This window comes from Alligator mississippiensis, chromosome 8 (genome assembly GCF_030867095.1).
Source record: "Alligator mississippiensis isolate rAllMis1 chromosome 8, rAllMis1, whole genome shotgun sequence".
In the NCBI taxonomy this organism is placed as follows: Eukaryota; Metazoa; Chordata; order Crocodylia; family Alligatoridae; genus Alligator; species Alligator mississippiensis.
Genome location: NC_081831.1, coordinates 22,966,333 through 22,993,488, shown reverse-complemented (window position 1 = coordinate 22,993,488; position 27,156 = coordinate 22,966,333). Strand labels below are relative to the sequence as shown.

At 56.0% G+C, this 27,156-nt stretch overlaps 1 protein-coding gene across 4 annotated transcripts in view; it reads left to right on the top strand.

Moving 5' to 3' along the window:
* CACNA1A (calcium voltage-gated channel subunit alpha1 A) overlaps nt 1–27,156 on the top strand; it is a 129,314-nt gene that overhangs the window by 62,659 nt on the left and 39,499 nt on the right. For all 4 annotated transcript variants that reach the window (XM_059732301.1, XM_059732302.1, XM_059732300.1 and 1 more), the window contains exons 6-25: nt 507–612; nt 1,298–1,437; nt 11,131–11,222; nt 11,632–11,784; nt 12,843–13,030; nt 15,470–15,573; nt 15,943–16,058; nt 16,473–16,529; nt 17,070–17,159; nt 17,274–17,483; nt 18,441–18,553; nt 19,335–19,447; nt 20,276–20,407; nt 20,722–20,794; nt 21,018–21,135; nt 22,064–22,131; nt 23,383–23,489; nt 23,929–24,690; nt 25,072–25,514; nt 26,921–27,059. In XM_059732301.1, the coding sequence (XP_059588284.1) occupies nt 507–612; nt 1,298–1,437; nt 11,131–11,222; nt 11,632–11,784; nt 12,843–13,030; nt 15,470–15,573; nt 15,943–16,058; nt 16,473–16,529; nt 17,070–17,159; nt 17,274–17,483; nt 18,441–18,553; nt 19,335–19,447; nt 20,276–20,407; nt 20,722–20,794; nt 21,018–21,135; nt 22,064–22,131; nt 23,383–23,489; nt 23,929–24,690; nt 25,072–25,514; nt 26,921–27,059 (3,324 nt within the window). The remainder of the gene's footprint in view (nt 1–506; nt 613–1,297; nt 1,438–11,130; nt 11,223–11,631; nt 11,785–12,842; nt 13,031–15,469; nt 15,574–15,942; nt 16,059–16,472; nt 16,530–17,069; nt 17,160–17,273; nt 17,484–18,440; nt 18,554–19,334; nt 19,448–20,275; nt 20,408–20,721; nt 20,795–21,017; nt 21,136–22,063; nt 22,132–23,382; nt 23,490–23,928; nt 24,691–25,071; nt 25,515–26,920; nt 27,060–27,156) is intronic.

Here is a 27,156-nt window from a genome sequence, read left to right as displayed (position 1 = left end):
AGGCCTGAGGTTGTCTAGCCAAGCTCACTCTCAGAGCTGGGGATGGCTCCAGACCTGGTGCCGGGGCCTGATCTCAGCTTCCTTCCGGGCTCTTTCTGGCCCTGGCAGAGTTAACCCAACCTGGGGTATCTTCAGTGAGGTCAGCATCATTCCCCCCGACCCTATCCACTCGGATAGCCATGGTATCCCCCAGGGAGGGTCTGGAGTGGCCAGGCTGGCCAGTGCCTGTGAACATGGTGTGGAGAGGAGGACAGCTGTAGTTCCTAGAGCGCTAAGGAGGCTCCTCCACAGGTGAGGCAAGGGGAACCAGAGGATTGGGACCCTCCAGAGGGATCCCAGGAGGGAGACAGAAAGAAAATCTCTGGGGCAGCTGGCACTAGGTGCCTTTGGAACATACAACTGCACCCATGATGGAGCCAGGCTCTGATGCCCGAAGCAACCCCATTTCCTGGAACCAGACACGTGTGGGCCAAGCTGAGACTGAAGCTTTCCTTGACTCCTCGCACTCCTTTTGAATATATGATCTTAGCTACCATCATAGCCAACTGCATCGTCCTGGCTTTGGAGCAGCACCTGCCCGATGAAGACAAAACCCCCATGTCGGAGCGGTTGGTGAGTGCCTGGGCTCCCTCTCCTACCTCCAGGGAGCCAGGCACATGCTCCCTGCCCCTCCTCCCACATCCCCAGCAGCTGCTTCTGCTGCCTTGTCCCCCCGGGCCCTGGCTGCCTTCTCTCTGTGGCAGCTCGTCCTAGATTCATCCCTGTCCACGCCATGCCAATCTGGGCCAGGCAACGATGGGTCTGGAAGCAGCAGCTGTTTCTGGCCCACCTGGGGCTTTGAGGTTCAGTCTGGGCTTCGTTGGAAGAGTGTGTCTGTCCATCGGTGCCCCAGCTGGGAAAGACCCCCCTCAAACCCTCTACTCCAAATAGCCCTCCTAGTGTTCTTGGCCAGCTTCCCACAGTCATTGCCCCACCCAGCCTTGGCCAGGCTTCTAGTGCAGGGAAATTTTTCCAGTTGTCAGAGCCAGAAACTGTTCCAGCGGTGGGAAGAGCAGAACTCCTGGGTTCCCCTACCACCGCACCCAAAGACAGTCTGGCTTGGGATGCTCTCACCTTCCTACATCCCCTGAACCCCATCAAGCTTAGGTCACCCCACTGGCCATGCCCTTGTGCCTTGTGCTGACTCGGGTACAGGATAGAGGGTGTGTTCACGATGATCCCATGGGCAAGGGGCTTTCATGCCACCCCCTCACTCTGCTTCTCTCTCTCCCTTCCCTCCCCACTGCACAATATCCAGGATGACACGGAACCATATTTCATCGGCATCTTTTGTTTTGAGGCTGGGATTAAGATCATTGCTCTGGGGTTTGCCTTCCACAAAGGCTCCTACCTAAGAAACGGCTGGAACGTCATGGACTTCGTGGTCGTTCTTACAGGGTGAGTTACTGCCTTTTTTTCCCTTGTGTGTGGGCATCTCTCATGTCCAGAGGTAGATCAATGGCCATAGTTGGGGGAGGGAGTGAGGTCTAGGCCAGGGGTGGCCAACCTGTGGCACAGATGACACAAGTGGCATGGGCAGCCTCTGTGTGTGGCATGTGGCAGACTAGGGAGAAGACAAGCAAGGCAGTGGCAGGTGGGGCAGGGGGCAGAAAGCAGACCTGCAGATCAGGCAGGGAGTACAGGGCAGGAAGCAGAAAGGAGAGCAATAGACCAGGCAGGGAGTATAGGGCAGCAAGCAGAAAGTAAAGCAGCAGATGAAGCAGAGGACAGAAAACAAAGCAGCTGATGGGGAAAGGGGCACAGGGCAGTGAGCAGAAAGCAGATCAGTAGACCAGGTGGGGAGCAGAAAGCAGAGCAGCAGATTAAGCAAGGAGCACAGGGCAGGGAGCAGAAAGCAGAGCAGTAGAACAGCAGTGGAAGGGGTCAGAGCAGCATTCAGGGAGGGTGAGGAGCTGAATTTGTGGCCCACCTGCTAAACAGTTTGTACCCCCCCACTGGTCTTGCAGGTGCCTAGTGGTTACAGCCGGGCAGGCTGGGAGTTGGGCTGCCTGCATTCAGCCAGGGAGGACTGGGACACAGCGTTAACTGGTTCCGTCCCACTGCCTGTGTCTGACTGGCTGCATCTCAGTTTCTGCTTGAGCCATGAATTCCCCACCCTTGGCCTTGTTCTGGACCCACATGTCTGATTTGCTGGTGGAGTCTCTATGTCTCTATGTGCATATGTGTGCACATGCATGCTTCACTCATGGGGTGAATGGGTGCTGCCTTCAGCTCACTGCGGTTGAGCCATGTGGGGCTGTGGCCTGCTAGGGAACTGGGCTGAATGCATGGAGCAGGGTGTGACTGGGCTGAGTAGTAGTGTTAGAGCAGCAGAAAGTTGGGGAGGGAGCCCGGGAATCCTTGGTCCCATCTCTCACTACACAGATGGAGCAGTGGAAGCAGTGGGGTTTCCTGGGTTCTAGCCCCACCATTGACTGGTTCTGAGACCCCCATGGTGCCTTGGTTTCCCCTTTCCCACCTCACATCACCGGAGGCCATGACATGCCCCCTACTCCGGGAGAGGTCTTGGCAGCCTCTGTGCTCACTGCCTGTCTGGGCTGGGCTGGGCTGGGCTGGGCTGGGCTGGGCTTGCAGGGGGTCAGTGTTGGCACAGCTCATGGGGCAGGCTGGGATAGGCGAGCAGAGTGTGTCCACTTGGGCTCTGCGCTTGTATACTCACCATGTGGGTGTGTGCATGTGTGCAGTCACACTGCAGCCTGGGGTGGGAGGGGATGCACATGTATGGTCACACTGCAGTCTGGGGGGGAGGGGAGCAGTGTGTAAGTGCACATGTGTTTGTGTTTAGACTGCCGCCTGAGGTCTGTGTGCACATATGTGTGGTCATGATGCTGCTTGAAGTGTGGTCACACTACAGCCTGGGTGGGGGGTGCTTGTCATCCAGCCTACAGGGTGTGCCTACATGTGTGCTCACACTGCAGCCTGAGGGGAATGGTGCATGTGGACATGTGTGTGCATCCATGTGCTCACAATACAGCCTGGAGCCTGTGTGCACATGCATGCTCACAATTGAGTGTGTGCACATGTATGTGTACATACCTGCTATGCACTGCCCTGCCCTGCCCTGGCATCCCTTCAGAGATACCCATCCCCCCACTGGTGCCTGGTGCAGTCCTGTGGGCACATCCACACTGCTTGTGTGTATGTCTCCCCTTTCCACCCTCCCACCCATGAGATGTTGAGTGTCTCCACATGCATGCCTGGTGGCCTGTGGGTGCGGGGCTCTGGCCTGCCTTCATAAGCAAATAGGCTGGGATGGCGCAGAGGTCTCTTTCAATGATCCACCCCCTTCCCCCTCAGCCTGTCTTTGTGCAGTTGCAGGGGAACACAGGGCTCCTTAGTATTCCAGGCATAGCCCTGATGAGGGAGTCCTCCCAGCTAGTACCTTATAGGTGCTTTCCAGACGTGCCTGGCATGCTGGAGAGGCCACTGTGCCTGAATGGGAGCTAGGCAGAAGCGGGGAGGGAGGGGAGTAGGGCTGCAGGCTCCTCCTCCCTCCAGTGATACAGGGGAAACTGAGGCACAAGGGTAGTGGGTGGGGCTGGCTACCGGCCCCTCAGATCTCCATGGCAGGGCCCTGAAGGCCTTGTGAATGGTGTGGGGGAGACATGGGGACAGCAGGGTAGTGAGAGGGTCAGCGCTGTGGGGGTACTTCTGCTTGCATGTACCAGCACATGTGTGTTTGCACATGGGGATGGAGTGAAGCAGGGATATATAAGGGAGGCTGCACGTGTCTGGACTGTGTGTGCCCAAGCATGTGTACAGATGGGAAGGAGATCCTGGATTGCAGCAGGGAGATCAGGGGGGTGTGTGTGTGTGTGCACATGGAGAGGGGGTGAAGCAGGAATATCAGGGGGGCTGTGCATTTCTGGACCGGGTGTGTCCAGACATGTGTATGCAGATAGGAAGGAGACCCTGCGTTGAAGCAGGGAGATCGAGATTGGTGGACTGTGGGTGCAGGCATATGTGTGCTTGTGGAAAAGGTTAAGCAGGGAGACAAAGGGGAGCTGTGCGTGTTCAGGCTGCACATGTCCAGGCACGTGTGTGCACATGGGAAGGAGACCCTGGGTTGAAGCAGGGAGATTGGGGGACTCTGTGTGCAGGCATGTATGTACATGTGGGAATGAGTTGAAGCAGGGAGATCAGGGGACCCGTGTGTGTGCAGATGTGTGCATACACACGGGAAGGAGTTGAAGTAGGAAGATCGGGAATTGGGGGGGAGTTGTTCATGTGCAGGCATGTATGTACATATGGGAAGGTGATGAAATAGGGAGATTGGGGAGGGAGGTTGTGCATGTATAGGCAAGTGTGCAGACACAGGAAAGAGACCCTGGTTGAAGCAGGGAAATCGAAGGTCTATCCATGGCCCAGGGGCAGGTGAAGACCAGTGGGGCTGCCCCCTTGCAGGAATGGGGAGTGAGGGCAGGCATAGCCCAGCAGGATGGGAAGGCACAAAAGAATGTGGGTATGCCAACTCCTGCGTGTACAAGGCACATGCATGTCTGTGTGCACAAACATGAGTTCATGCATGTGGCAGCGTTGTGCATGCATGGGAGGAGGGCGTGAGTGTGTCAGGAGAGGGCATATGCACATGCAAATTCAGGTAATGTGGTCATGTGTTTGTGTATCTCAGTCTATCATTGATATATGGGGAAGGCAGCCTGTACATTAGGGAGAGCATGTGTATGCGTACATGTGTGCCTGTTGTGTAAGTGCAGGGGGAGTTGTGTGTTTGTGTGTACGTATGTGCATGTGTGTGCAGGCACTGTGCATGCATAGGGGACCCCGTGCATGTGTGTGTGTGTACAAGCAGTATGCATGTAAACACAGGGGGAGTGTACATATATGCATGTGCAAGCCATGCGTATACCTGTACATGAGCATAGGTGAGTGCATGAGTGTATGAATGTGTGTGTGCATGTGTGTGTGTGAGTACAGGCCACATGCATGCCTGTATGCATAAGGCAGCATGTGCATGTGTGTGCATCTGTATAGGTAGCTTGTGCGTGTTTGTATATGTACAAGCTATATGATTGCCTGTGTATTAGCATAGGTGAGTGTGTGTGTGCATGTTTGTGTGTAAGTATAGAGGAACTTGTGCATGTGTGTGTATACGTGCATCTGTATAGGTAGCGTGTGCATATTTGTATATGTACAGGCTGTGTGTATGCCTGTGTGTAAGCATAGGAGAGCATGTGCATGTGTGTGTGTGCGCATATGTACAGTCAGTGTGTGTGTGTGTACAGGCCATGTATATACCTGTGTGTAAACATAGGGGAGAGTGTGTGTGCATACGTGTACAGGAGGGGTGTGTGTGTGTGTGTGTGTACAGGCTGTGTATAAGTATAGGGGGGCATGTGTGTGCATGTACACATGTACAGGCAGCGTTCACATGTGTGTGTACAGGCCATGTACAATGCATGTGTGTGTGCACGCATATGTACAGGTAGTCAGCATGTGTGTGTGAGAGTGCAAGGGGAGCACATGCATGTGCATGTGGCCCATGGGTGGAGCCAACCCCAGCTGCTCCCTGGTCTCCTCTGCTCTGTCCTGGGGAGCCCCCACTCTTGGTGCACTGCTAATTACTGCCTCTGCCACGCGCTATTGTCCTGCGTCCCTGGCACTGGGAGACCGTGCTGTTTAGCGCTGTCACAACACTGCTGTGCTCTGCTGCTGACTTCCCCTTCCCTGGTGCCCCCCACACTTGGGGCTGCATGTGGAGACACCAGCCCTGTGTGCCTGCCAGCACCCAGGGGGACATCAGTTAGTTCAGGCCAGGCGGCCCTTTGCCCTGTCAGTTCCCTTCCCCCTCCAGCTTCATCCACTCCCCCGCAGTGGATGATGGGGGTTGTCTTTACCTATTCCCTGCCTTGGCACTATTGGGGCACCAGGGACCTCCCCATCACCCCAGCCCCATTCACCTCCAGTCACCACCCCCATTCCACTCCAGCCAGCCATTCTATCCCAACCCCATCCCACCCCAACCACAGGGGACCCCAAAAGGGGTTGCAGCCCCATCTCCCCGCAATCAGGTATTCCCCCCAGGCTGACCATGTCCAGGGCAGACAGAATGGGCATACTAGTGCCCAGGAAAGGTATTAGTCTCTTGGTCTCCCTGCCCCCCCAGCACCTGCATGGCCCCAGCAGGGCTCACCCTCTGACTTTGCATCTCTGCCTCTGGGAGTCAGGGGAGGGGGTGGAACCAGACCAGTGTAGGCCTCTCTTAGAGGTATGGGCTGCGGGCACAGCAGGGCAGCTAGAGGGGAGCCCTCAGGGGCATCCAGGACCTTCCTTGGGCTGGGCCAGGGAGCCAGAGATACTCATGTATCCTCTTCTGGGCCCTCTTGTCTGTCTGTTCATCTGTCCTCAGGTGTTAGCTCTGCCTTGTGGGGTAGGAGGGGCAGGGCATGGTGGGAAGTTAGTTGAGGGGGAGGCATGATAGGGATGTGGGTGAAGGGAGCAGTGCTGGCCATGGAAAGGGGTGGAGGGAGGAGAGAAGTTGTGTCCTGGGGAGAGGGTCCAGGGGCTGGTGTCTTCCTGGCCCATGAGGCTGCTTGGGGCTGGGGTACCAGCCTTGGGGCTCAGGGCCTGGCGGGCAGTGGGGGGGATCCAGGCATCTTCGCACCTGGCCTGGGGAGACCTGGCTTCCCAGGCAGCTGCTTTGGCCTGTTCCTGGGTCTCTGCTGTAGAGCTGTCCAGAACATAAGAGCCCCACAGCCACGGCCGCAGTATGAGCCTTATTCCTGTTCTGTTGGGTCTTATATGTGGTGATGGAGCAGGGGAGGCGAGAGAGACACACATGTGAGAGGGGAAAAGAAGGGGAGAGGGGAGCATGGAGGCTGCTTCCCTCCACTCTGGAGGACCCCTGTGGGGGGTCTCCCAGCTCCCTGGGGGCAGTAATCAGGCACCGGGGGGTGGGAAATGCAGCCAGAATAGTATGTGGGGGCAATGGCATAGTTACATGTGTGATATGAGCAGGGATCATGGGACATCTTGGTGTGTTGAGCCAGAATCTGCTAAGCAGAGAGGGGTCAATGGGTGCAGGAAGACATGGGTACAGGATGGGTGGGGGAGTCCAGGCCAGGTCCATTGTGCCCCCCCCTCCCCACCTCACTGCTCTTTCTCTCTCTCACACATATGCTTGTGCACACATACAAACACATGCGCATGTGTTTATGCATGCACACACACAGGCGGCAGATTTTATCAATGAGATGGGGCCAGTCACCACGGCAACAGGCATGAATGAGCACAGGAAGGTAACCGTGGAGACTGTGAATGGGAAATGGCCCGTTGCTATGGAGACCTTGTAAATGGGAAGAGACCCCTTTGGCATGACAGGGACGGGATAATCCCCAGGTGGGCAGTGACTCCCAGTCACGTCAACCGTAGGTGGGGAGCAGGAACTGGTTGGATGGGTGGGGGCTGGGCAGCAGGATTCCTGGGTTCTCTTCTACTGACTAGAGGGGAGTGGTACAGGAATTGGGACTTCTGAGATCTGGGAGCCCCTCCCTCTTTTCTTTCATAGATTCATAGATGTTAGGGTCGGAAGGGACCTCAATAGATCATCGAGTCCGACCCCCTGCATAAGCAGGAAAGAGTGCTGGGTCTAGATGACCCCAGCTAGATACTCATCTAACCTCCTCTTGAAGACCCCCAGGGTAGGGGAGAGCACCACCTCCCTTGGGAGCCCATTCCAGACCTTGGCCACTCGAACTGTGAAGAAGTTCTTCCTAATGTCCAGTCTAAATCTGCTCTCTGCTAGCTTGTGGCCATTGTTTCTTGTAACCCCCGGGGGCGCCTTGGTGAATAAAACCTCACCAATTCCAGCAATTCCTTGGGAATCTCTCTTTTCTTATTAGGTGTATTATTGTAGCTCCTGAGAACCCCACTTCTAAGCCAGGGCATTGATGTGCTGGGTGCTGTACATTAAGTGCATTACAGTAGCTCCTGGGAGCTCCACTTTTAAGGCAGGACGTTGCTGTGCTGGGTGCTGTACAGTTATTAAGTGCATTATGGTCATGCCTGGCACCTTCCAAGTCATGGGCCATCATGTCAGGAGCTGGAATCAGCATGTCCCAGTACAGGGCACTGCACAGGCATGTGCAGTGGAGCTGTGACGCGGGACAGGCATGTCCTGCGTTGGGTCCTGCCTACCAAGAAAAGTGTGGACCGATCCATGAGAGCCCCTAGGATTGCCTCCAGAGTGGTTGGAGGGCTAGAAACTTGGGGGAGACATAGGCAGAAAGGGCTGGCTCTGTCCAAGCCTGGAGAAAGGAGGAGCAGAGGCAAGCTGGAAGCATCTGATCTCCATCCCCTGACCTCCCTCAGAAGACACAGGGCTGCCCTAGCCCCTCCCCACCCCAGAGCCAGCTGCATTTCAGCACCACTAGCCCCAGGTGATCTGGCTCTGTGGCAGTCCAGCAGCCCAACCAAGAAGTGGTCGTATTTCCATGCTCAATTGATTAGGTTCTGTAGCTGCTAGCATTCCCCATGATCCAGAGGGAAGCTAAGACTTTAACACCTGCCTTTGCAGAGGCCGGCTACCCAAACCCATGACCTGGCTATAATAGGCCTGTCCCACAGCCCTGGGTAGTCAGTCAGGTGGATTAGTGTCCCCCACCAGCCTCTCCATGTGGAATGGATCCCCCTGGTCCCTTGGCACTACCTTCTCCTTCCCAGCTCTGGGGAGGTGAGAGCGGCGGCGTCAACACGTCTATAAATACCCGCCTGCTGAGATTATTTTAAGGCATCAAAGGCCGCTGTGGCCTTGCTAATTCTCCCATTAAAAATAGCAAAGCGCCAATGCCCTGTGGGAAGCACCTGTCAGTTGGTGACTTCGAACTTCAGCCGGCTCCTGCCTCAGGTCAGGGAGGTGGCAGAGGGGCCTCGTGCTGTCATCTGGCCGGAGGGCATGAGGCCTCTAACTCAGCTGCCAAGCCAGGGGATGCTGGTGGAGCTAGACCTTGCGCTGTCATATCTGTCTGTCTGTCCAGCTGGAGAGCAGTCCCCAGGCACACCATGGCCCAGCTTGTACCATGGGGGTGGATAGAGCCTGGATGCAACCTCCCTTGCCCCCTGCTCCTCTAGGAAGGCTCAGGATGTGGCTTCCTGGCTCATAGGGCTGTGTGCAGAGGGGACTTGATTCCTAGTGCCCATCATGTTCCCCCTCCTGGAATGCCTAGACCCCAGGGCAGGGCAGAGCCCAGCTTGGGGACGTGACCTGGACCATTGAGTTTGTAGGAGTGGAGCTAGTAATGAGCTAAAGGCGACATTGGATGATTGACAGGCCAGGCAGCTGCAGCCCCCTCACCTGCGCCTGAGAGCTGGTGTCCCAGAGGCCGAAGGTACTGTGAAACACCACTGCAGGCAGGGAGGGGTTGGACAGAGCTCAGCGGGGGGCTGGTACCTGGGAGGGGGGCAGTGACTGGACAGCAAAGGGTTGCTGGAGTTGAAAAAATACCGTTCCCCCCTTCCCTCTGCAGTCCTTATGAGACTTAGCTGATGGGAGTGTCAGCCTTCCAGCTCCCCTGGTTATCTAGCATCACCTCCTAGGCTGATCTGGGCAGCATGAGGCCAGCTGGGCACCTCTGTCTCTCCATCTCTCTCTCCCCACGCATCCCCCCCCCTCCCCCCTCTTTCAGTGTGCCTTTTGCTGATTCACGACTTGTCGCCCGGGAAGAATAGAAAAGCTTCGTAACTGGAGTTGCTTATTGAACCCCTGTGATTCAGCTTTTAATTATCATAAGAAAGAGATGAACCCAGCGCTCACATTCCCAGCACTGTTTTCGTCCCAGGAGAGCTAAATAGGGAACGATTCATTCGCCTTTGAAATGCAGCCACCTCTGGGTGGGCGTGGCAGGAAGAAGGTGGTGGCTTTGTAGCAGCATTGTGTAGGGAGCACCTACCCAGGGCTGAAATATGACTAGCTTTGGGGGTGGCAAGTGGTTCACTCCCATGCTGAAGCCCAGAGAGGTCAGGAGGGTCCCATCTCTGCTGAGGCTGGGGACTGACTATTGGTCAGGCTGGGGACATGCCAGGTGACTGGTACCACGGGGACCATCAGTGCTGAGGTCCTTTCTGAAGGTGCCATCCAGAAACCAGCAGGATGTGTCTGCTGGTTTATAGCATCCCTCCAAGATTCGGGGTCTATGCCACACTGCCGTGAGGGGTCTCTATGCGGCCTAGAGCTGTCATCAGCAAAGGTGACAGCACCCTGTGCTGCTCAAGGTGTCTCTTCTTTACTAGCAGCATCACAGGCACCAGAGGCTTCCCTTCTCAGCTGTCCCCTCTATGGGCAGATGGGGAGGGGAGAATGCACTGATTCCTGCTCCATCCGAAGTTGGAAGCGAACTGCCTGGCAGTGCCAGGGGCATTTCTATTCAGGCACCAGAAGGAGTCCATTGGCTTCCTGGGTCATTATCATCTACCAGATTCCTGCTAAACTCTTCACTCTGTGGGTGTGAATGACCCTCTTTCCTTTTAAATGATCTTTAAATGATTCCACTACTCAGGCTAGCCTTCCTTCTGGCATGCTACTGTCTGTTCACTGCCCCTACTCAGGACACTCCTGTATCCCAGCCCTGCCAACTGTTATTTTTTTATTTAACTCTAGCTACAAACATGAACTCAAGTGGAGATATATAAACTCAGGTGAACAAGAGCTCAGGGGTGGAAATCCCTTTCAAGAAAGTATTGGAGGTACTGTCCAGATGCTCAAGAAAGCTTGATTTTGTTTTATGAATCTGGAAAAAGAGGTGCACATTTAACTGTAACGACTCCAGGATTTATGAAGCCACATCTGGGAATGCTTTTTGCCTAGTTTGTTGTAGTTTTATATATAATATATGATATAGCAAATGAATGGACATTCCAATAAAGGAGTGTGCCCCGCTCTGCATCTGCCCCTGCTGGAAAGGGCATTGGGTTCCACCAGGAGCAATGTACTGATGGTGTCACTGTTTCTGGCACCATTTGCTCCAGCCTGGACTGCTGGGTTCCTTCCCAGCCTGGGGAAGCCCCCACCATTGACCCATACACTTCTCACTCTCTCCCTTCTTCCATCTCTTTCAGCATACTCGCAAAAGTCGGTTCTGAGTTCGACCTGCGGACGCTGAGGGCTGTTCGTGTGCTCCGGCCACTCAAGCTGGTCTCTGGGATCCCAAGTGAGTTGAGACCATCAAGACGCCCTGCCCCCCCAGCCCAAAGAAGACCTGTCATGGGGCTTGGGGAAGGTCTGCACCCCCTGATCTCTGTCCCATGAGGCTTGAAACAAGGTCCCTTCCTGCTTTGGAGGAGCTGGGGACAGAGGTTTCCTGCTGACCTAGCTCTAGAGCTCTTGGTGCCAGGTACCAGGATGTCCTAGCTGTTCCATCATCCAGGCCTGGAAGGAAAGTGTCCCATGGGGGAACAAATACACCAGCTGTGCCCCACCAAGCGGCCAATCTTAGCATGGGACAGGCCCTGGGAATGTCTCCACATGGTTGGCAGGGGGCATGGGGTCTCTTCCCTTCCAATGCAGCAGTGGCCTGACCCTCTCCTCCCCACTCCTGCAATCTGTCTCCCTGCTTCCAGGTTTACAAGTGGTCCTGAAGTCCATCATGAAGGCGATGATACCTCTCCTCCAGATTGGCCTCCTTTTGTTTTTTGCAATCCTTATTTTTGCAATCATAGGATTAGAATTTTATATGGGGAAATTTCACACCACCTGCTTTGACTCGGTGACAGGTACATCCCATGTACTGGGGACTGGTGCTGGGCTGGGGGGGTGCTGGGTTGCCCTGGGCAAGACTGACCTGGGAGGGAAGGTGGTAGTCCAGGAGTTGGGGCATGGAGATAGGACACCTGTATTCTCTGGCATGGGCTCACCAGCTGGCTCTGGGCCTGTGACTGCCTCAGTTTTCCTCCTGAGCTCTGGCAATGAGGTTGGCCTCTCCCCTGGGCTTGGAGATTTTAGGTGGCAGGAACTCCCAGTCCTCCTGGTTGAGGGAGGGGAGGAAGGGGGGCACCTGGGCTTGAGGGGTAACCAGACACATGGCCCAGGGTGGGGGGCAGGGAGTTTCTGAGATCCACTGGTTTTCTCTGCTGTTTGTTCTCTCTCTCTTTCCCCTTCTCCCTGGGCCTGTGGCCTGTGCTCAATATGGAATGGCCTAATTATTTCACTCCCTTGATGAAGGTGGTGTTAATTGAGGGAGAGCTATTTCTGCCAAGTGCCCACGTCATGGCAGTGGAGAGGGGAAGAGTGGGGAGGGAGGAAGGAAGCTGGGGCTGTGGGCCTTGCCTGTCATAGATGGGAAATGGACTTGGTTAGCCAGCCTCAGCCCAGGCAGGCACTAGAGTCCCAGAATCACAGTGAACGCTGGGTCAGAGCTGGCCTGGATGCAGCCCTCTGGGGTCCAAGGGCTTGGAGAGGCTGTAGTGCCCAGGAGACCAGGCTCTATGCATCTAGTTTGCCTGCAAAGCTCTGGGCAAGTCTCAAACGCTGCAGTTCGAGCCTGAGACCTGGGGCAGCTCCATGGTGGGAGAACAGGTTCAGGATGGAGCCTGCAGGTCCCCAGGTCCCCTCCCCATGGCCTGGCTTTCTCAAACTCTGGTCCAGTATTCTCTAGGCTTCCAGCACTGAAGACTCCCTTCCCTTCCCTGTACTCCCAATGGAGCTCCTGGGTGGGGGAGGTTGCTCTGTGTGGCTGAGGCTTTGCTGAGGGTTTGGCATCACCCCTGCTGGCCCCAGCCCCCCCCCCCCCCAACCCTGGCCCCCCAACGTGTTCCCTCCTCCGGGCTGGCAGGTGAGATCAAGGACCGGGTTCCGTGTGGCATGGACGAGCCAGCCCGCACCTGCCCCAATGGGACCCGTTGCTCCAAGTACTGGGAAGGCCCCAACTATGGGATCACCCAGTTTGACAACATCCTCTTCGCTGTGCTGACGGTCTTCCAGTGTATCACCATGGAAGGGTGGACCGACCTCCTTTATAATGTGAGTTCTGCCCCAGGGGGGCTCCTGGAACTGGGTATGGGGTGCAGGATCAATGGACTGGTGTGTTGCGGGGAATGGTTGCTGGGCTGGATTGCCTTTTAGTACTCTGGGAAGAGGGAAAGGTATGAGTCTTAGCAGTCTGGGCACAGGACAGGAATCAGGGCGCCTGGGTTCTGCGATGACTTTGCAGCTGTGGGAGTCACTAACTTGATCTTGGTCATGGTGACCTGCTTTGTAGGCATGGGAGAGTTGCTTTCTGGTTCTCAGTCGTGGTTTTCCCACCTGTGAAATAGGCAGGTGGTAAGGGTTATGTCGGCTAAGAGCTAAGAGGCCTTTGGGTCTGTCTCTTACCAATGCTGGCTTGGTACTATGGGGTCACTGTGGCCAGAGGGCCTGGGTGCCAGATAGTACTGCAGGGTCATGGCAGCCAGGGGGCCTGGGTGCCAGCTTGCATTGTGGGGTCACTGCACCCATGCTGCCTGGGTACTGGCTTGAACTACAGGGTCACTTAGGCCAGGGTACCTGAATATCAGCTCTCTCTGCAGGGTCACTGCACCCACATAGCTTAGGTGCCAGCTTGCACTGCAGGGTCACTATGTCCACATGGCCTAGGTGCCAGCTCACATTGCAAAGTCACTGTAGTCAGGGGGCCTGGATGACACCTCAAACTGCAGGGTCACTGCAGCCAGGGGACCTGAGTGCCAGCTTGCACTCCTGGGTCACTGTAGCCAGGTGGCTGGGGTATCAGCTTGCATTGCAGGGTCACTGCAGACAGGTGGCTGGGGTGCCAGCTTGCACAGTGGGGTCACTGTGCCCACAGAAGGGCCAGCTCATCACTGCAGGGTCAGTGGATCTGCCAGCTGTGGGCACTGGTTGTGCACTGTGCAAGTCACATGGACATGGGTGTTCAGTGGTTGTCCTGACAAGAGGCAGTGGGGAGCCAGGGACTGTTGCCCCCTCTGAGGAGCTGTGTTCTGTGCCACAACCCTCCTGGTCCTGGGTGGCACTGGGCCCAATATTAGACCTGGGGACAGGGGCACAGGTAGAACCAGGAGCCAGGTCCTCTCTGTGCATCTGTCCCCCTCTGCCTGGCTCCGCGGCTGAGGCACGCGGGCGGCCACGTGTGTGGGATTAATGAGCTGGGGCGTTCTTGCCAAGTCAGGGAAAAAGAGAGCACGAGAGAGCTCCATGGAGGGGGCTGGGGAGCTGAGAGATGCAGGGAGAGAGGAGGAGCCATAGAGGGAGGGAGCAGAGCTTGTCTCCTGTCCTGAAGCTCTAAGAGGGGGATGCATGGAGTATCAGGGCCCCCAGAACCGTGGAGGTGTGCATTCATGTGCTTGGATGTGTATTCATGTGGGTGTGCGGGTGTGTGGGTGTGCGGGTGTGGGTGTGCATGCGTGCATGTGCATGCATTCAAGGGGCTGCCTAATGCCTATCTCACCTCCCATTCATAGGCAGGCATCAGCGCTGCCCTGGTGGTATGTTTGAAATGTAATCTAGCCATGGCGTGGATTCTTCCATAAGGCTATGGCATGAGAGCATATGCAGCCGAAGGGATGAGGGCCAGGCCAGAAAGAGAGGTGCAGGGGGAGCCAGGGCCAAGGCCGGTGCCTTCTGTTCAGCAGCCATAGTGCTTCATCTCAGTCAGCCGCACATCAGCAGGTGGCTAGGAGCCTTAGGGATACAAAGGCGGCTCTGTCAGGGGAAGACTGAGCTCAGGCCTCCTGCCTGCCTTCCTGTGTGGATCTGTGTTCCCCCCCAGGGCATCCTCTAAGGTGCCCCAGTGGGGGGCCAAGGCTGTTGGGGTCCAGCCTGCCGCAGACTTTGTTCTCAGCCCTGGCACCCGTATGCATCTCCTGCCTAGGGACAAATGCTGGTCCCAACTTTCACCACCCCCCACTCCCCAACAGACACATCTCACTGAACCAGGCTCCCAACACCAGCAGAAGCTCACTGTGTCCCCACCACGTGCTTTGTTCCTCGGCCTATATTTAGCAGCCAGAAAAGGGGACGAGGCCTCTTTTAGCCACTCGCAAAGCCGCCCCCTCCATCTCCCTTCCCCCTCCGGCCACTCCTGCTCCAGAATGGGAGGACAAAGGGGGACCAAGGGGAGGGGGTGGGGAGAGCTCCATTAGCAGTTGCCCTGGAGCAGGCTGCTGACCTGCTGCTAATGTCAGCTTTCAAGGCCCAAAAAAGCAGGGGGATGGGGTGGGTCTTCACTCCTGGGGGGCTCCAGGCACTTTGGAAGCACCTGGCATCATGCTCTCTTCCTTCTTGGCCTCACCATGGGTTCTGGGTAGGGCATGGGACCTGCTGGAAGTGAAAGTGAGACCTCGGGGCAAACCCAGGGCACTGGGAGGGGTGAGCCAGGGCTGGTTGGGTAGAAGAGATCTGGCAGCCCTGGTATCTCACTCTAGCCCTTCTGTCTTGGGTCCACAGAGCAACGATGCCTCAGGGAACACTTGGAACTGGCTGTACTTCATCCCCCTCATCATCATTGGCTCCTTTTTTATGCTGAACCTTGTGCTGGGGGTGCTGTCCGGGTAAGAACATAGCTCCCAATCCGCAGGTAACACTCCCGGGTGCCGGGCCCCCACCCCACCTGTTGTGCCAGTGGTACAATATGAATAGGCATTGCACATGCATGGCACAGGCATACATGTGCAGAGCCATCCTGAATTGCGAGCTCTATGCATCCCCTTCCATACACACAAACGCACGTACTGACCCACAGTGCCCAGAACCTAACCCTAATCTACACTGCAAACCCTAAATTTAACCCTAAACCCTAATTCCATCTCTAACCTTAATCCTAATCCTTGTACCCTAACCCTAACCTCTAAATCTGACTCCTAACCCCAAACGCTTGCAGGGGAGCCCAGGCCCCCTTCTGAGGCTGTCTGTGCCTGCAGGGAATTTGCCAAAGAGAGGGAGCGTGTGGAGAACCGCCGAGCCTTCCTCAAGCTGAGACGGCAGCAGCAGATTGAACGGGAGCTCAATGGCTACATGGAATGGATTTCCAAAGCAGGTGCGGGGGGGTGCCTGGGTCCCTGAGCCTGGAAGTGCCTCCGGCCCTGGGCGCTGGGGGAAGGGGGAGGGAGGGGCTTTTCACTGGCTTGGGAAAGAGCACAGGGCTGGTGTCTCCCCCAGTGGAGACCCCCGGTGACCCATCTCAGGCCATGGGTGGCGAGGGGAGCAGGTACTCCCTAGCTCCAGGGCTGGTGGGGGGTCTCCCTGCCCCCTGGGATGAACCCAGGAGACCCCACATCTGTCTCCTGACCTCTGACCCCCCCTCCCTCAGGGCATGAAGCCCCTCTTGCCCCCCCCCCCCCATACATGGCCCCCTTCCCTGCCATCCCCAGCTTCGTTCCACCCCACTGGGGTAAGTGTCCTCAGGGGCCAGTGGGTCCTAACTCCAGTTAACTCCGAACCTTATCTCCAGAAGAAGTGATCCTAGCAGAGGACGAGACAGAGGGAGAGCAGAGGCACCCCTTTGATGGTAAGCCCTCTTTGCCTCCAACCCTGTGAGTCCAGAGCCATGGGAGGATTCCCCTTCCATGAACCTCTGAGTGGTGCCACGCTGGCTGAGGCATCCATCCAAGCCTCGGGTTAAAAAATGAGAAGGATGTTGGTGCTGATGGTTTGGTGAAAAAATGGGGGAGGAATTCTCTTGGGAACTCCAGCATGGGTCGCTATGGGAGCAGGGGCAGGAACAGGGGCTCTTGTGGCCGTTTCCAGTTTTCCCCAGCAGGGGGTGCTCTGGGGAGTGGGGAAAGGAGAAGAAGCTCTTGGGGGCATCTCTAGCCTGGCTCTCCCAGTAGGGAGTGCTGGGGGGAGTAGGAGCTGGACCAGAGGCTCTTGGGGCACTCCTAGCTCTTTCAGGCCAAGCTTTCCCCAGCACGGGGTGCTGTGCAGAGTGGGGGCAGGAGGTTCTAGTCATTCCAGCCCCTGGTGGCAGGGAGCAGTGTCCAGGGCTGAGTGGTCTGGGGACCTCCCTAGGATGACATCTGCTTCTCTTGCCATGTTCCTATTATGGGAGCTCTGCAGAGAGCTGCCATCAAGAAGAGCAAGACTGACCTGCTGAACCCCGAGGAAGCAGATGATCAGCTAGCCGACATTGCCTCCGTCGGTAGGTCCCTGGCACCCATGTCCTTTCCTAGATTGGTGTCATTTGTGTCCCCAACCTGCCCCACCCAGCCTGGGGTGGCTCCACACCTACAGGCTTTTCTCCCCGCCTCGGTAGGTTCGCCCTTCGCCAGAGCCAGCATTAAAAGTGCCAAGCTGGAGAACTCCACCTTCTTTCACAAAAGGGAGAGGAGGATGCGTTTCTACATCCGCCGCATGGTCAAAACTCAGGCCTTTTACTGGACCGTCCTCAGTCTAGTAGCACTCAACACCCTGTGTGTTGCTGTAGTACACTACAGCCAGCCAGATTGGCTATCAGACTTCCTCTGTGAGTACCCCCGCCTTCAGTCTTTCCACATTGGAGTTGCTAATTCGAGAGCCATCTGCAACTTTTACTGATCATCTGTAGTTTTTTTTAACTAATAGTCAAACTTTTTTACTGACCAGTTTTTACCGATTCAACATTTTATGTCTCAGAAATGTCACTCTTCTGTCAGGCCTTGTCTGCTGTCTGACTCCAGTGAGAAGGACTAGGTTAAAATATAGGGGTTTCACATTGACCATAGTAAAAAAGTTTGGTTGTCAGGAAAAAAAAGTTTTCAGAAAAAAAAAATCTTAGGTTGGCAACCTTACCTGATTGTGGTGATGGTTTTGTACTGTGCTCCTTTGTCTCTCCTGCCAGGGATCCCTTATGCATCCCCACACCCTACTGCCCCTGACAGCACTATGCTGTCCCTCCCAGTCTTACCTCCACTAGCCCCATACCCCTCAGCCCCAGCACAGACCCACAGAGGATCCTACCCACAAACCAGCAGTTTTACAGGCAGTGTGGGGCTCAGCAGCAGCACATGGTTGAGGGAGTACAACCTGCGGGGTACTGCTCTGGTGCTCAGACACCAGGAGGCACCACTGTGCACTGCCGGAGTGTCAATCAAGCTGAAGCTGCTGAATGCTTTTACTGACAGTGGCAATTTTTTTACAGACTTCACTGATGACTGTTTTTAGCCTGTTTTTTTTTTTTCTGACAGTCAGTACATTTACTGACTGTTGACAACCCTGCCCACCTGTCTCAGGCTCTAAAAGCCTTGTGGTAGTAGGTCCTTTGTGCTTTCAAGTACCTAACCCTCCCAGCCCCAATGAGTCCCCGGCCCCCATAAGCTGTTAGAGCAGCCCCTACCCCATAGGAGGCTGCATGTTCATGCTGGGTGTTGAATCCTCCCTGCAACTGTCTGTGCACAGGAGAATGGAGGCAAGTCCTTTTTTCCCTTTTCTCTCTGTCTTTCAGACTATGCAGAATTCATTTTCTTAGGACTCTTTATGTCCGAAATGTTTATAAAAATGTATGGGCTCGGAACGCGGCCTTACTTTCACTCCTCCTTCAATTGCTTCGATTGTGCCGTAAGTCTGTCCCTGCTGTCCCTAGGGTCCTGCTCCCCACCTTGAGTAGTCTGTCACTCTGCTGGGTATGCGGGAGATTTGGCGTGGGGAGATCGAGCCTCAGCTCAGCTCTAGAGTTGCTTCCGCAGCCTGGGTTTAGTTCCAGTGGCCTGTGACATCGTGCAGTTCATTCCCCGGGGAAGGCCAAGTAACACAATGTTCACGGAGCTGTTCTGGATTGGCAGCCAGGGGGAGACAATTGGGGTGACTCCAGAGAGTGGCTCTGAGTTTGGGCCAACATGGTCATTTGGGGAAGATGGCATGTGTGTGTGCATGTATATACATGTGTATATTTACATACATGTGTGTACATGTATATACGCGTGTGTATTTGCATGTGCATATGTGTGCAAGCCTGTGTGTGTATGCATGTATGTATACCTACATATGTGTATATTTGTGTGCATTTGTGTATGCTTGTATACATGTGCACACACATGTGTGTATATGCATGCATATGTGTGCACACATGTGAGTTCATGTATTTGTGTGTATGCATGCTAATAGGCAGTGTACAGGCAAGAGGGTGCTTCTGGGACAGGTATCCTTGGATGACAGCACATGCGTTGGTGCGATTGCTGTTATGCAGGTGCACACACATGCCTTTGACATAAAGGCACTTTTGCCTTCCTGCACAGTGTGTGTAAATGCTCAGCCAGCCCTGGGCACACTGGGCTCTGGCCTGAGGGGGTGCAGTGGTGTGCTGGGTCTGGGCCATGATGGGCTTCATGCTCCCCGGCAGGTCATCATTGGCAGCATTTTCGAGGTGGTCTGGGCGGTCATGAAGCCCGGCACGTCGTTCGGGATCAGTGTGTTACGAGCTCTCAGGTTATTGCGTATTTTCAAAGTCACCAAGTAAGTCCTCTTTCTTCTCATCCCCCTAACGCTCCTTGTGGGGGGGATGGGGACGGGGATGAAGGGGGCTTGGGGGGCTTTCACACATGTGAGCATCCATGACATGCATTAACTCTGCCCTGGCAACAAATCATGGGGCCTGAAAACACACCCAGCCTCTGCTCCCAGCTGCCTCTGCCCGCCAAGAACAGATCACATGCATGCCTCCACCCCGACAGCACCCAACACTTGTGCCCTGCTCCATGCACGTGTGTGTTCTCCTGCCACCTGCTCTGTCATGCAGGTAGCCACTCAGACACATGCTCTCACGAAGGAACTAGGCCAGTATCTTTGCTGGTCCAGCAGTACTTGGGTTCTACTGCATTCCTATCCTGACCCCAGGGCTGAAGGCACAGGCTGAGAATAGTGACTGGGCTGTGCCAGTGCTCATGCTGGGACTAAACCTGGAGGGTCCTGGCTAGAGGGTCTTGAACCTCCACTCAGGCTCAGACTGATGCCAGATTTGGACTAGGGGGATTTTGCCTTCCTTTGCCTGGGATCTCTCGAGCATCTATTAACAACATTTTATAGCAGCAGGATGCTGGTGCCCACAATCCTGCTGCTGTCCCTGTGGCAGGGTCGGGTGTGATGTCTGGTGTTGTGTCAGGGCTGATGGTCATTTTATGAAGAGTTTAGATGATGGATGTGTCTGGGCTGGTTTGAACAGGACTAATCTTGCCTCAGCCAGTGGATTGGCACGACCTCTAGAGGTCCCTTCCAGCCCCACATTTCTAGGACTGTATGATTCCCATCCCCACACCTCACAGCCTCTCATTGGCCTCCCCACAGGTACTGGGCTTCCCTGAGGAACCTGGTTGTGTCTCTCCTCAACTCCATGAAGTCCATCATCAGCTTGCTCTTCCTCCTCTTCCTCTTCATCGTCGTCTTTGCCCTTTTGGGGATGCAGCTTTTTGGGGGCCAGTGAGTAGCCAGGGGGAGGGAGGGAATGGAGGGATGCCCATGATGCAGGCCAGATCAGCTTCTCAGGCTGCCTCCCCCTTTTGCCTCTCCAACCCATCCAGGTCTGTGATGGGGGTACCAGTGGGCTCCTTCCAGCCAGCTGCCCCTCACAGCATCTCCTGCTGGGGGAGGCTGGAGAGGTGTAGAAGGAAGCTCTCCCCACCCATAGACTTCCTCCATCCTACCCCTGCCTTGGACTCCCCCTCTGCCACAGAGACCATCCTGGGGGCCACATGAGACTAACACTGGTGGGTTTTCATGTCTCTCCTGCTCAGGTTCAATTTTGACACTGGGACTCCAGCCACCAACTTCGACACCTTCCCAGCAGCAATAATGACTGTGTTTCAGGTGAGGCTTTGTTGGCGCTTGGCAGGTCATCACACATGGAAAGGGAAATTGGGGCACTCCTGGACAGGCTATGTCCTGTGTACCCTCCATGTGTGATCTACTGTGTGGATCACAACCCCAGCTCATCCCATCTCAATGAGTCCCTGGCTGTAGTCTTGACAGGACTTTGATGGGATTTTCACCCCCTGTTTGGGGTGGGGGGACTTGTCCTTTCCTCTTCCAGATCCTGACGGGTGAAGACTGGAACATGGTGATGTATGATGGCATTAAATCTCAGGGTGGCGTGAAGCGAGGGATGGTGTTCTCGGTCTATTTCATTGTCCTGACCTTGTTTGGTAACTGTATCCTTTATTCCCCAGCCCCAAGAGGGGAAACCAAGGATGCAGGGAAGGGAGCAGACTGCAACCTGGGACTTCTGAATTCTTTCCCTACCCTGGGACTGAGGTCTAGAGCTTGGCATGTGGTCATGCTGTCTCAGTTTTATTGCTATCTCTGCCACCTCCAGACACCTTCCCCACTCAGCAGGGCGGAAGCTGCAGGGCTGGGAGAGCTAATCCCTCTACCTGTGACCTCTCAAGCATATATTAACAACCTTTTATAGCAGCAGGACATTAGCCACCCTGTTCAGTGCTTCTGCTAGGACTTAAACCAGGAGTGTCTCAGCTAGAGGGTCTTGCTCAAAATGATGCTGCATTTGGGGTCAGGAAGGAATTTTATCCCCTGATCAGACTGGTATGGACTGGGGGAGGTTTTGCCTTCCTCCATAGCCAGGGCACAGCCTCTGTCTGGGGTCTCTTGAGCATATATTAACAACCTTTTACAACAGCAAGTCATTGGGCACCACGGTCCCCCTGCTTTCCCTGTGGCAGGTTCAGATGTGATGCCTGGTGCTGTGTCAGGGTTACCAGTAGTTTTACAAAGAGTTTAGATGACAGATTTGTCTGGGCTGGTTTGGACAGTGCTGATCCTGCCTCAGGCAGGCGGTTGAACTAGTTGTGACCTCTGGAGGTCCCTGCCAGTCCCACTTCTTTAGGATTTCTGATTTCCAGGAGCTTTGAATGGGGCTATTTGTCTTGGGGTGTGGGCATCAACCAGGTTCTAGGTAGTTGTGGGGTACAGGAGCTGCTGGGATGTTGAGGTTGGTATAGACCCCAGGTGCTATGCATGCCCTCTGTCCCTATTCACCGCTCAGAAGCTCAGCACGGGGGCCTGATTCTGCTGGTGCTAGGAGATGGAGCCACTGGGACCTTTCCTTGACCCACCATCAAGACACCCTGCTGAATGTGTTCTTGGCTATCGCCGTCGATAACCTGGCCAATGCGCAGGAACTCACCAAGGTGGGGTGGCTTCTAGGGTGGGGTGGGACAGAGTGACCAGAGGCAGGGGGCAGCTGGGAGATCTTGGAGTCACTTCAGGGAGTATCTCATTGGCTGAAATGTGATGTGGGGTCTCACTCACACTGTGGCCTGAGCCAGCAACAAACACTGATGGGGGCAGGAGGGCTGGAGAAGTGGAGGATGTTCTCCCTGCTTCATAGATTCATAGATTGTAGAGCTGGAAGGGACCACAATGGATCATCGTGTCCGACCCCCTGCCCCTGGCAGGAAAGAGGACCAAGGTATAGATTCATAGATTGTAGAGTCAGAAGGGACCACAATGGATCATCGTGTCCAACAATGGATCATCTCATAGTTTCCCGCTCTGTGTCCTATCCCGGCCCATCCCTCCTTCTCTCCCTCCCTCCCTCCCTTTGCAACTGTCCCTTGTTCTCCCATCTGGCTAAGACTAAAAACAGATTGGGTTTGTCCCAAGCTTTTGACTGGTGGGGTTGTCCCAGGCTTCAACTCCCATCAAGCCAGGCAGAGGAGAAGGTGATGGGGACAGTCACACCAGCTTGAATGGCAATTAATTCCAATTAGCCTTGATTGTCCAGGGGAGAGAATGTGCCCTCTCTGTTCTTCACAGGCATTCAGTGGCTAAAAACAGACAACCCTTTGGTATTAGCTGCAGCCCAGGCTGGTGATGTACTGGGCTGTACCAATGCTCCTGCTGGGACCCAACCCCAGAGGGTCCTGGCTAGGAGTCCTTCCCCTTCACTCAAGGTCAAACCAACGCTGCTTTTGGGGTCAGGAAGGAATTCCCCACCCCGGTCAGATTGTTACAGACTTGGTGGAGTTTGCTTCTATCTGGGATCCCTTGAGTGTCACCGTTTTCCAGCAGCAGGATGTTGGCCTCCATGGTCCCCCTGCTTTTCCCGTGACAGGTTCAGGTGTGATATCTGGTGTTATATCAGGACTGATGGGCATTGTAGGAAGAGTTCAGATGCTGGATTTGTCTGGGATGGTTTGGACAGGGCTGATCCTGCCTCAGGCAGGGGGGTGGACTCGAGGTGGCCTCCAGAGGTCCCTTCCATCTCCATGTCTCTAGGATTGCTATGAGGCCAGCTTCAGATTCAAGCTGTTTTCTCTCTCACCTCTCACCTATGGGGGTCAAATGCCTCTGACTGCAGCAATGTGCAGTAGAAGGGCCTGGGGGTGGGGAGCAGTGAGTCCAGTCTGTTCCCCTCACACCAGGTTTGTGCTCTGCAGGATGAGCAAGAGGAGGAGGAAGCAGCCACGCAGAAGCTGGCACTGCAGAAAGCCAAGGAGGTGGCCGAAGTGAGCCCCTTGTCTGCAGCCAGTATGTCCATTGCCGTGTGAGTGTCGCGCCTGCTGCAGGCCAGGGCCTGGCTTCTTCCCTGGGCTGCTTGCAGCCAGGCCTGGGGCCTGCTTCCAAGAGGGGTGCAGCCCCTGGCTTATGCCTGGGGCTGAGAAATGCCCAGGGTCTCAGTGGGACACAGGGCAGGAGCTGCCACCATGGAGACCTCCAACCCCCATCCCCAGCCTCTGCCAGCAGGGGGTACTGTGGGCTATGCAGGCAGGAACATGGAGTGGGTGGGGGGAGCTTCCACCTGTAGGAGGGGGCACTGTGAGGGCAGGAGTGCTGGCTGTGGAGTAGCTCCTGGCCCCTCCAGCCCCATCCTGTGCCAACAAGGGGCGCTGTGGGCCTCAGGGTCAGTCCACCAGGCTGGGGCCAAGGCCAGATCCCAGAACCTGCTCCTGTATTTTTTGTCTCCCCTGCTCCTCCGGCTTCAGGAAAGAACAGCAGAAGAACCAGAAGTCCTCTAAGTCAGTGTGGGAGCAGCGGACAAGTGAGATGCGCAAACACAACTTGCTGGCCAGCCGTGAGGCCTTGTACAATGAGCTGGATCCTGAGGAACGCTGGAAGGTGTCCTATGCCCGCCCCTCCCGCCCCGACATCAAGACCCACCTGGACCGGCCACTGGTGGTGGACCCCCAGGAGAACCGCAACAACAACACCAACAAGACACGGCCCAGCGACCCTCCTTTGGAGCCCCGCTTTGGGCCTCCGCAAGCTGAGGACTTCCTGCGCAAGCCACCCCGCTACCACGACCGGCCCCGGGACCCTGGCAGTGGTCGCACCTACCCACCACCTGAGTCGGGGGTACCAGAGCTGCGGCGGCCCCACAGTGGGAGCCGCGAGATGGAGCCACCTGTCGAGGAGCGGAGCTATCATGAGGCCGACCCTGAGCGGCTAAAGGCAGCCGAGCCCCCCCGGCGGCACCCACACCACCAGGCTGGTGGCAAGGAGAGCCGTGGTGGGTCACCCCGAGATGGTGACCGGGAGCACCGGAGGCACCGGGGGCACCGTCGGGCAGGCGAGGATGGGGGTGGCACTGATGAGGGGCCCAAGTCTGAGAGGCGCCCACGGCACCGGCCTGGGGAAGGCGAGATGCCAGATGGCGAGAGACGGCGGCGGCACCGCCATGCTGCCCAGTCCACATATGATGGCGATGGCAAGCGGGAGGACAAGGAGAGGCGGCACCGGCGTCGGAAGTGAGCAGGGGGCTCCCTGGGTGGGTGGGGGCAAGAACCACTACCCCATGTCCTTTGGTCTCTGTCAGGAACTGGCATGGTAACTGAGTGGGTGGGAAGCAGAAAGAGGGAATAGGGGGGAGGGGGCTTGTGCCTAGGAGCTGGGGCATCCTAGTTGGATGGAGAAGGGTGCGGGGAGGTGCTGAACAGTCAGAACAGAAAAAGGAAGATCCAGATGCCTCTCCCTTGCCTTGCCCCCCCTCCCCCTCCCAGCTGCTATGTCCCACCCCAAAAGCAGCTGCATCCCAGCCGTCTCTATCAGCCCCACCCCTCCTCCCCACCAGCCTGTTCCCTGGCTGACCTGGCTGTTTTCCCTGTGGGTTTTCTTTTCCTGCCCCTCAGAGAGAACCAGGGCCCTGTCCCAGTGCACGGCCCTCACCTGTCCACCACGCGGCCCATCCAGCAGGACATGGGGCGCCCAGAGCCACCAGTGGCCGAGGACATTGATAACATGAAGAACAACAAGCTGGCCACCACGGAGACTTCCAACCCCCATCCCCAGAGCCCCACCAAGCTGGGCAACCATGCTAACTGCACCCCCAGCCGGGCCCCTGATGCCCTGGGCCAGCTGCCTCCCAACTCCCAGAATGTTGCCAACCGCTGGGCTCCTGACAACCCAAGTCAGCCCTCCAACCCCCGGCCCCCCAAGACTCCCGAGAACAGTCTCATCGTCACCAACCCTGGCCCCCAGAACAACCCAACCAAGACAGCCAAGAAGCCTGAATACACAGCTGTGGAGATCCCCACCACCTTTCCGCCACCCATCCACAACACTGTGGTTCAAGGTAGGGGCTGGGGCCAGGGCATGGTGGGGCCTGTATCCAGCTGCCTCTTGACAGCTGGTGGATGTGGAGGGATCAGCCAGTGGATGGCAGCAAGGCTGGGGAGGGGTCTCCAGTCAAGGGTTGGGAGAGCCAAGGGAGGGTGGATGCTCCAGGGACTGTTTTGTGATGTCTAGGAGGGGCTGAGGCTGCTTTATAGGGGTTGAGATCAGAGCAGGAGCAAAGGTTCTGGGGCTTCTAGCTCCCTGGGTGTCTCTCCACAGCTCACAGGGGCATGATGAGCCATCTAGGGAAAGCTCTGATCTGTGCCCTGTCCCTGCCCACCCCCATGCCCCTTCAGGCTGTCAGGGCCACGTGGGGGCCTGAACTTGGGCCTCGGGACTCCTGCCTTTTGGCCCTTGTCTGCAAGCCCTGGGAGCGTTTGCTTCAACTCTGGGCCCCAGCCCTGGGGCCTGGGGCATCCCCCATGGGGCAGGCCAAGGCATCCGTGAGCCACAACTGCAGGTAAACCCAGCCCTGAGCCATCACGCTAGCTCTGGCCCTGGCTCCAGCACCAGGCAGCTGCACCGTGGCAGAGACAGGAGCCAGCTGCCTGCACAGACGGCTGCAGTGAGCAAGCTCGTGTTCCTAAACAACCCTCATCACCAAACAAACAGGCCTGAGCGCCAGCTGGGGAAGCCTTGCCTGAGAGATCCGGCCTGGCTCCAGCCCCCTACTCTCCTGCTTGACAGAACACCTAGAACAGGGCACAATGCTCCAATTGGTTCCTTGTCCCCTCTTGCATCCCCAGCCTGGTGGGGTCACATTGTGGGGGAAGAACCCAAGCCTCAGGACTCCTGGGTTCTGTGCCCAGAACTAGAAACTTAATCAGCTTTCACAACTGGACAGAGATCTCAGAGGCTTGTAGAGAGTCCCTAAATATATCAGCTTCATGTGTAGCGGCCAGTAAAAAAGGCCTATAAAAGAAAAGCATCATTTGGAAGGGAATTGAAAACAAAACAGAGGACATTTGGGGTCAGAGAGGGATTTCCCCCTCTAGTCAGATTTATATGGTCTGGGGGGATTTGCCTTTCTCTGTAGCGGGGGCACAGCCTCTGTCTGTTGTCTCTTAAGCATATATATACAACCTTTAACAGCAGCCGGACGTTGGCTGCCACAGTCCCCCGGCTTTCCCTGTGGTAGGATCGGGTGTGATGTCTGATGTTGTGTCAGGGGTGATGTCAGTTTTATAAAGAGTTTAGATGCTGGATTTGTCTGGACTGGTTTGGATAGGGCTGATCCTGCCTCAGGCCAAGGGTTGGACTGAATGTGACCCTCAACTTGCCCATCCAGCAGGCAATGCCAGGCTCTCTGCTTCTCTATCAGGGCCTAGCTAGTTCTGGCACTGACTACTCCCATACCTCCTGCAGTGAACAAAAATGCCAACCCTGAACCACTGCCCAAGAAGGATGAGGAGAAGAAAGAGGAGGAGGCCGATGACCAGGAGGAGAACAGACCCAAGCCCATGGTGCCCTACAGCTCCATGTTCATCCTCTCCACCACCAACCCGTGAGTTCCCCCCCAGCCTGGGGCAGAGGCTGAGATGGACCCTCACATATATGACACAGGCAGGATGGCACCCAGTTCCAATCCCTGTCTTGGGTGG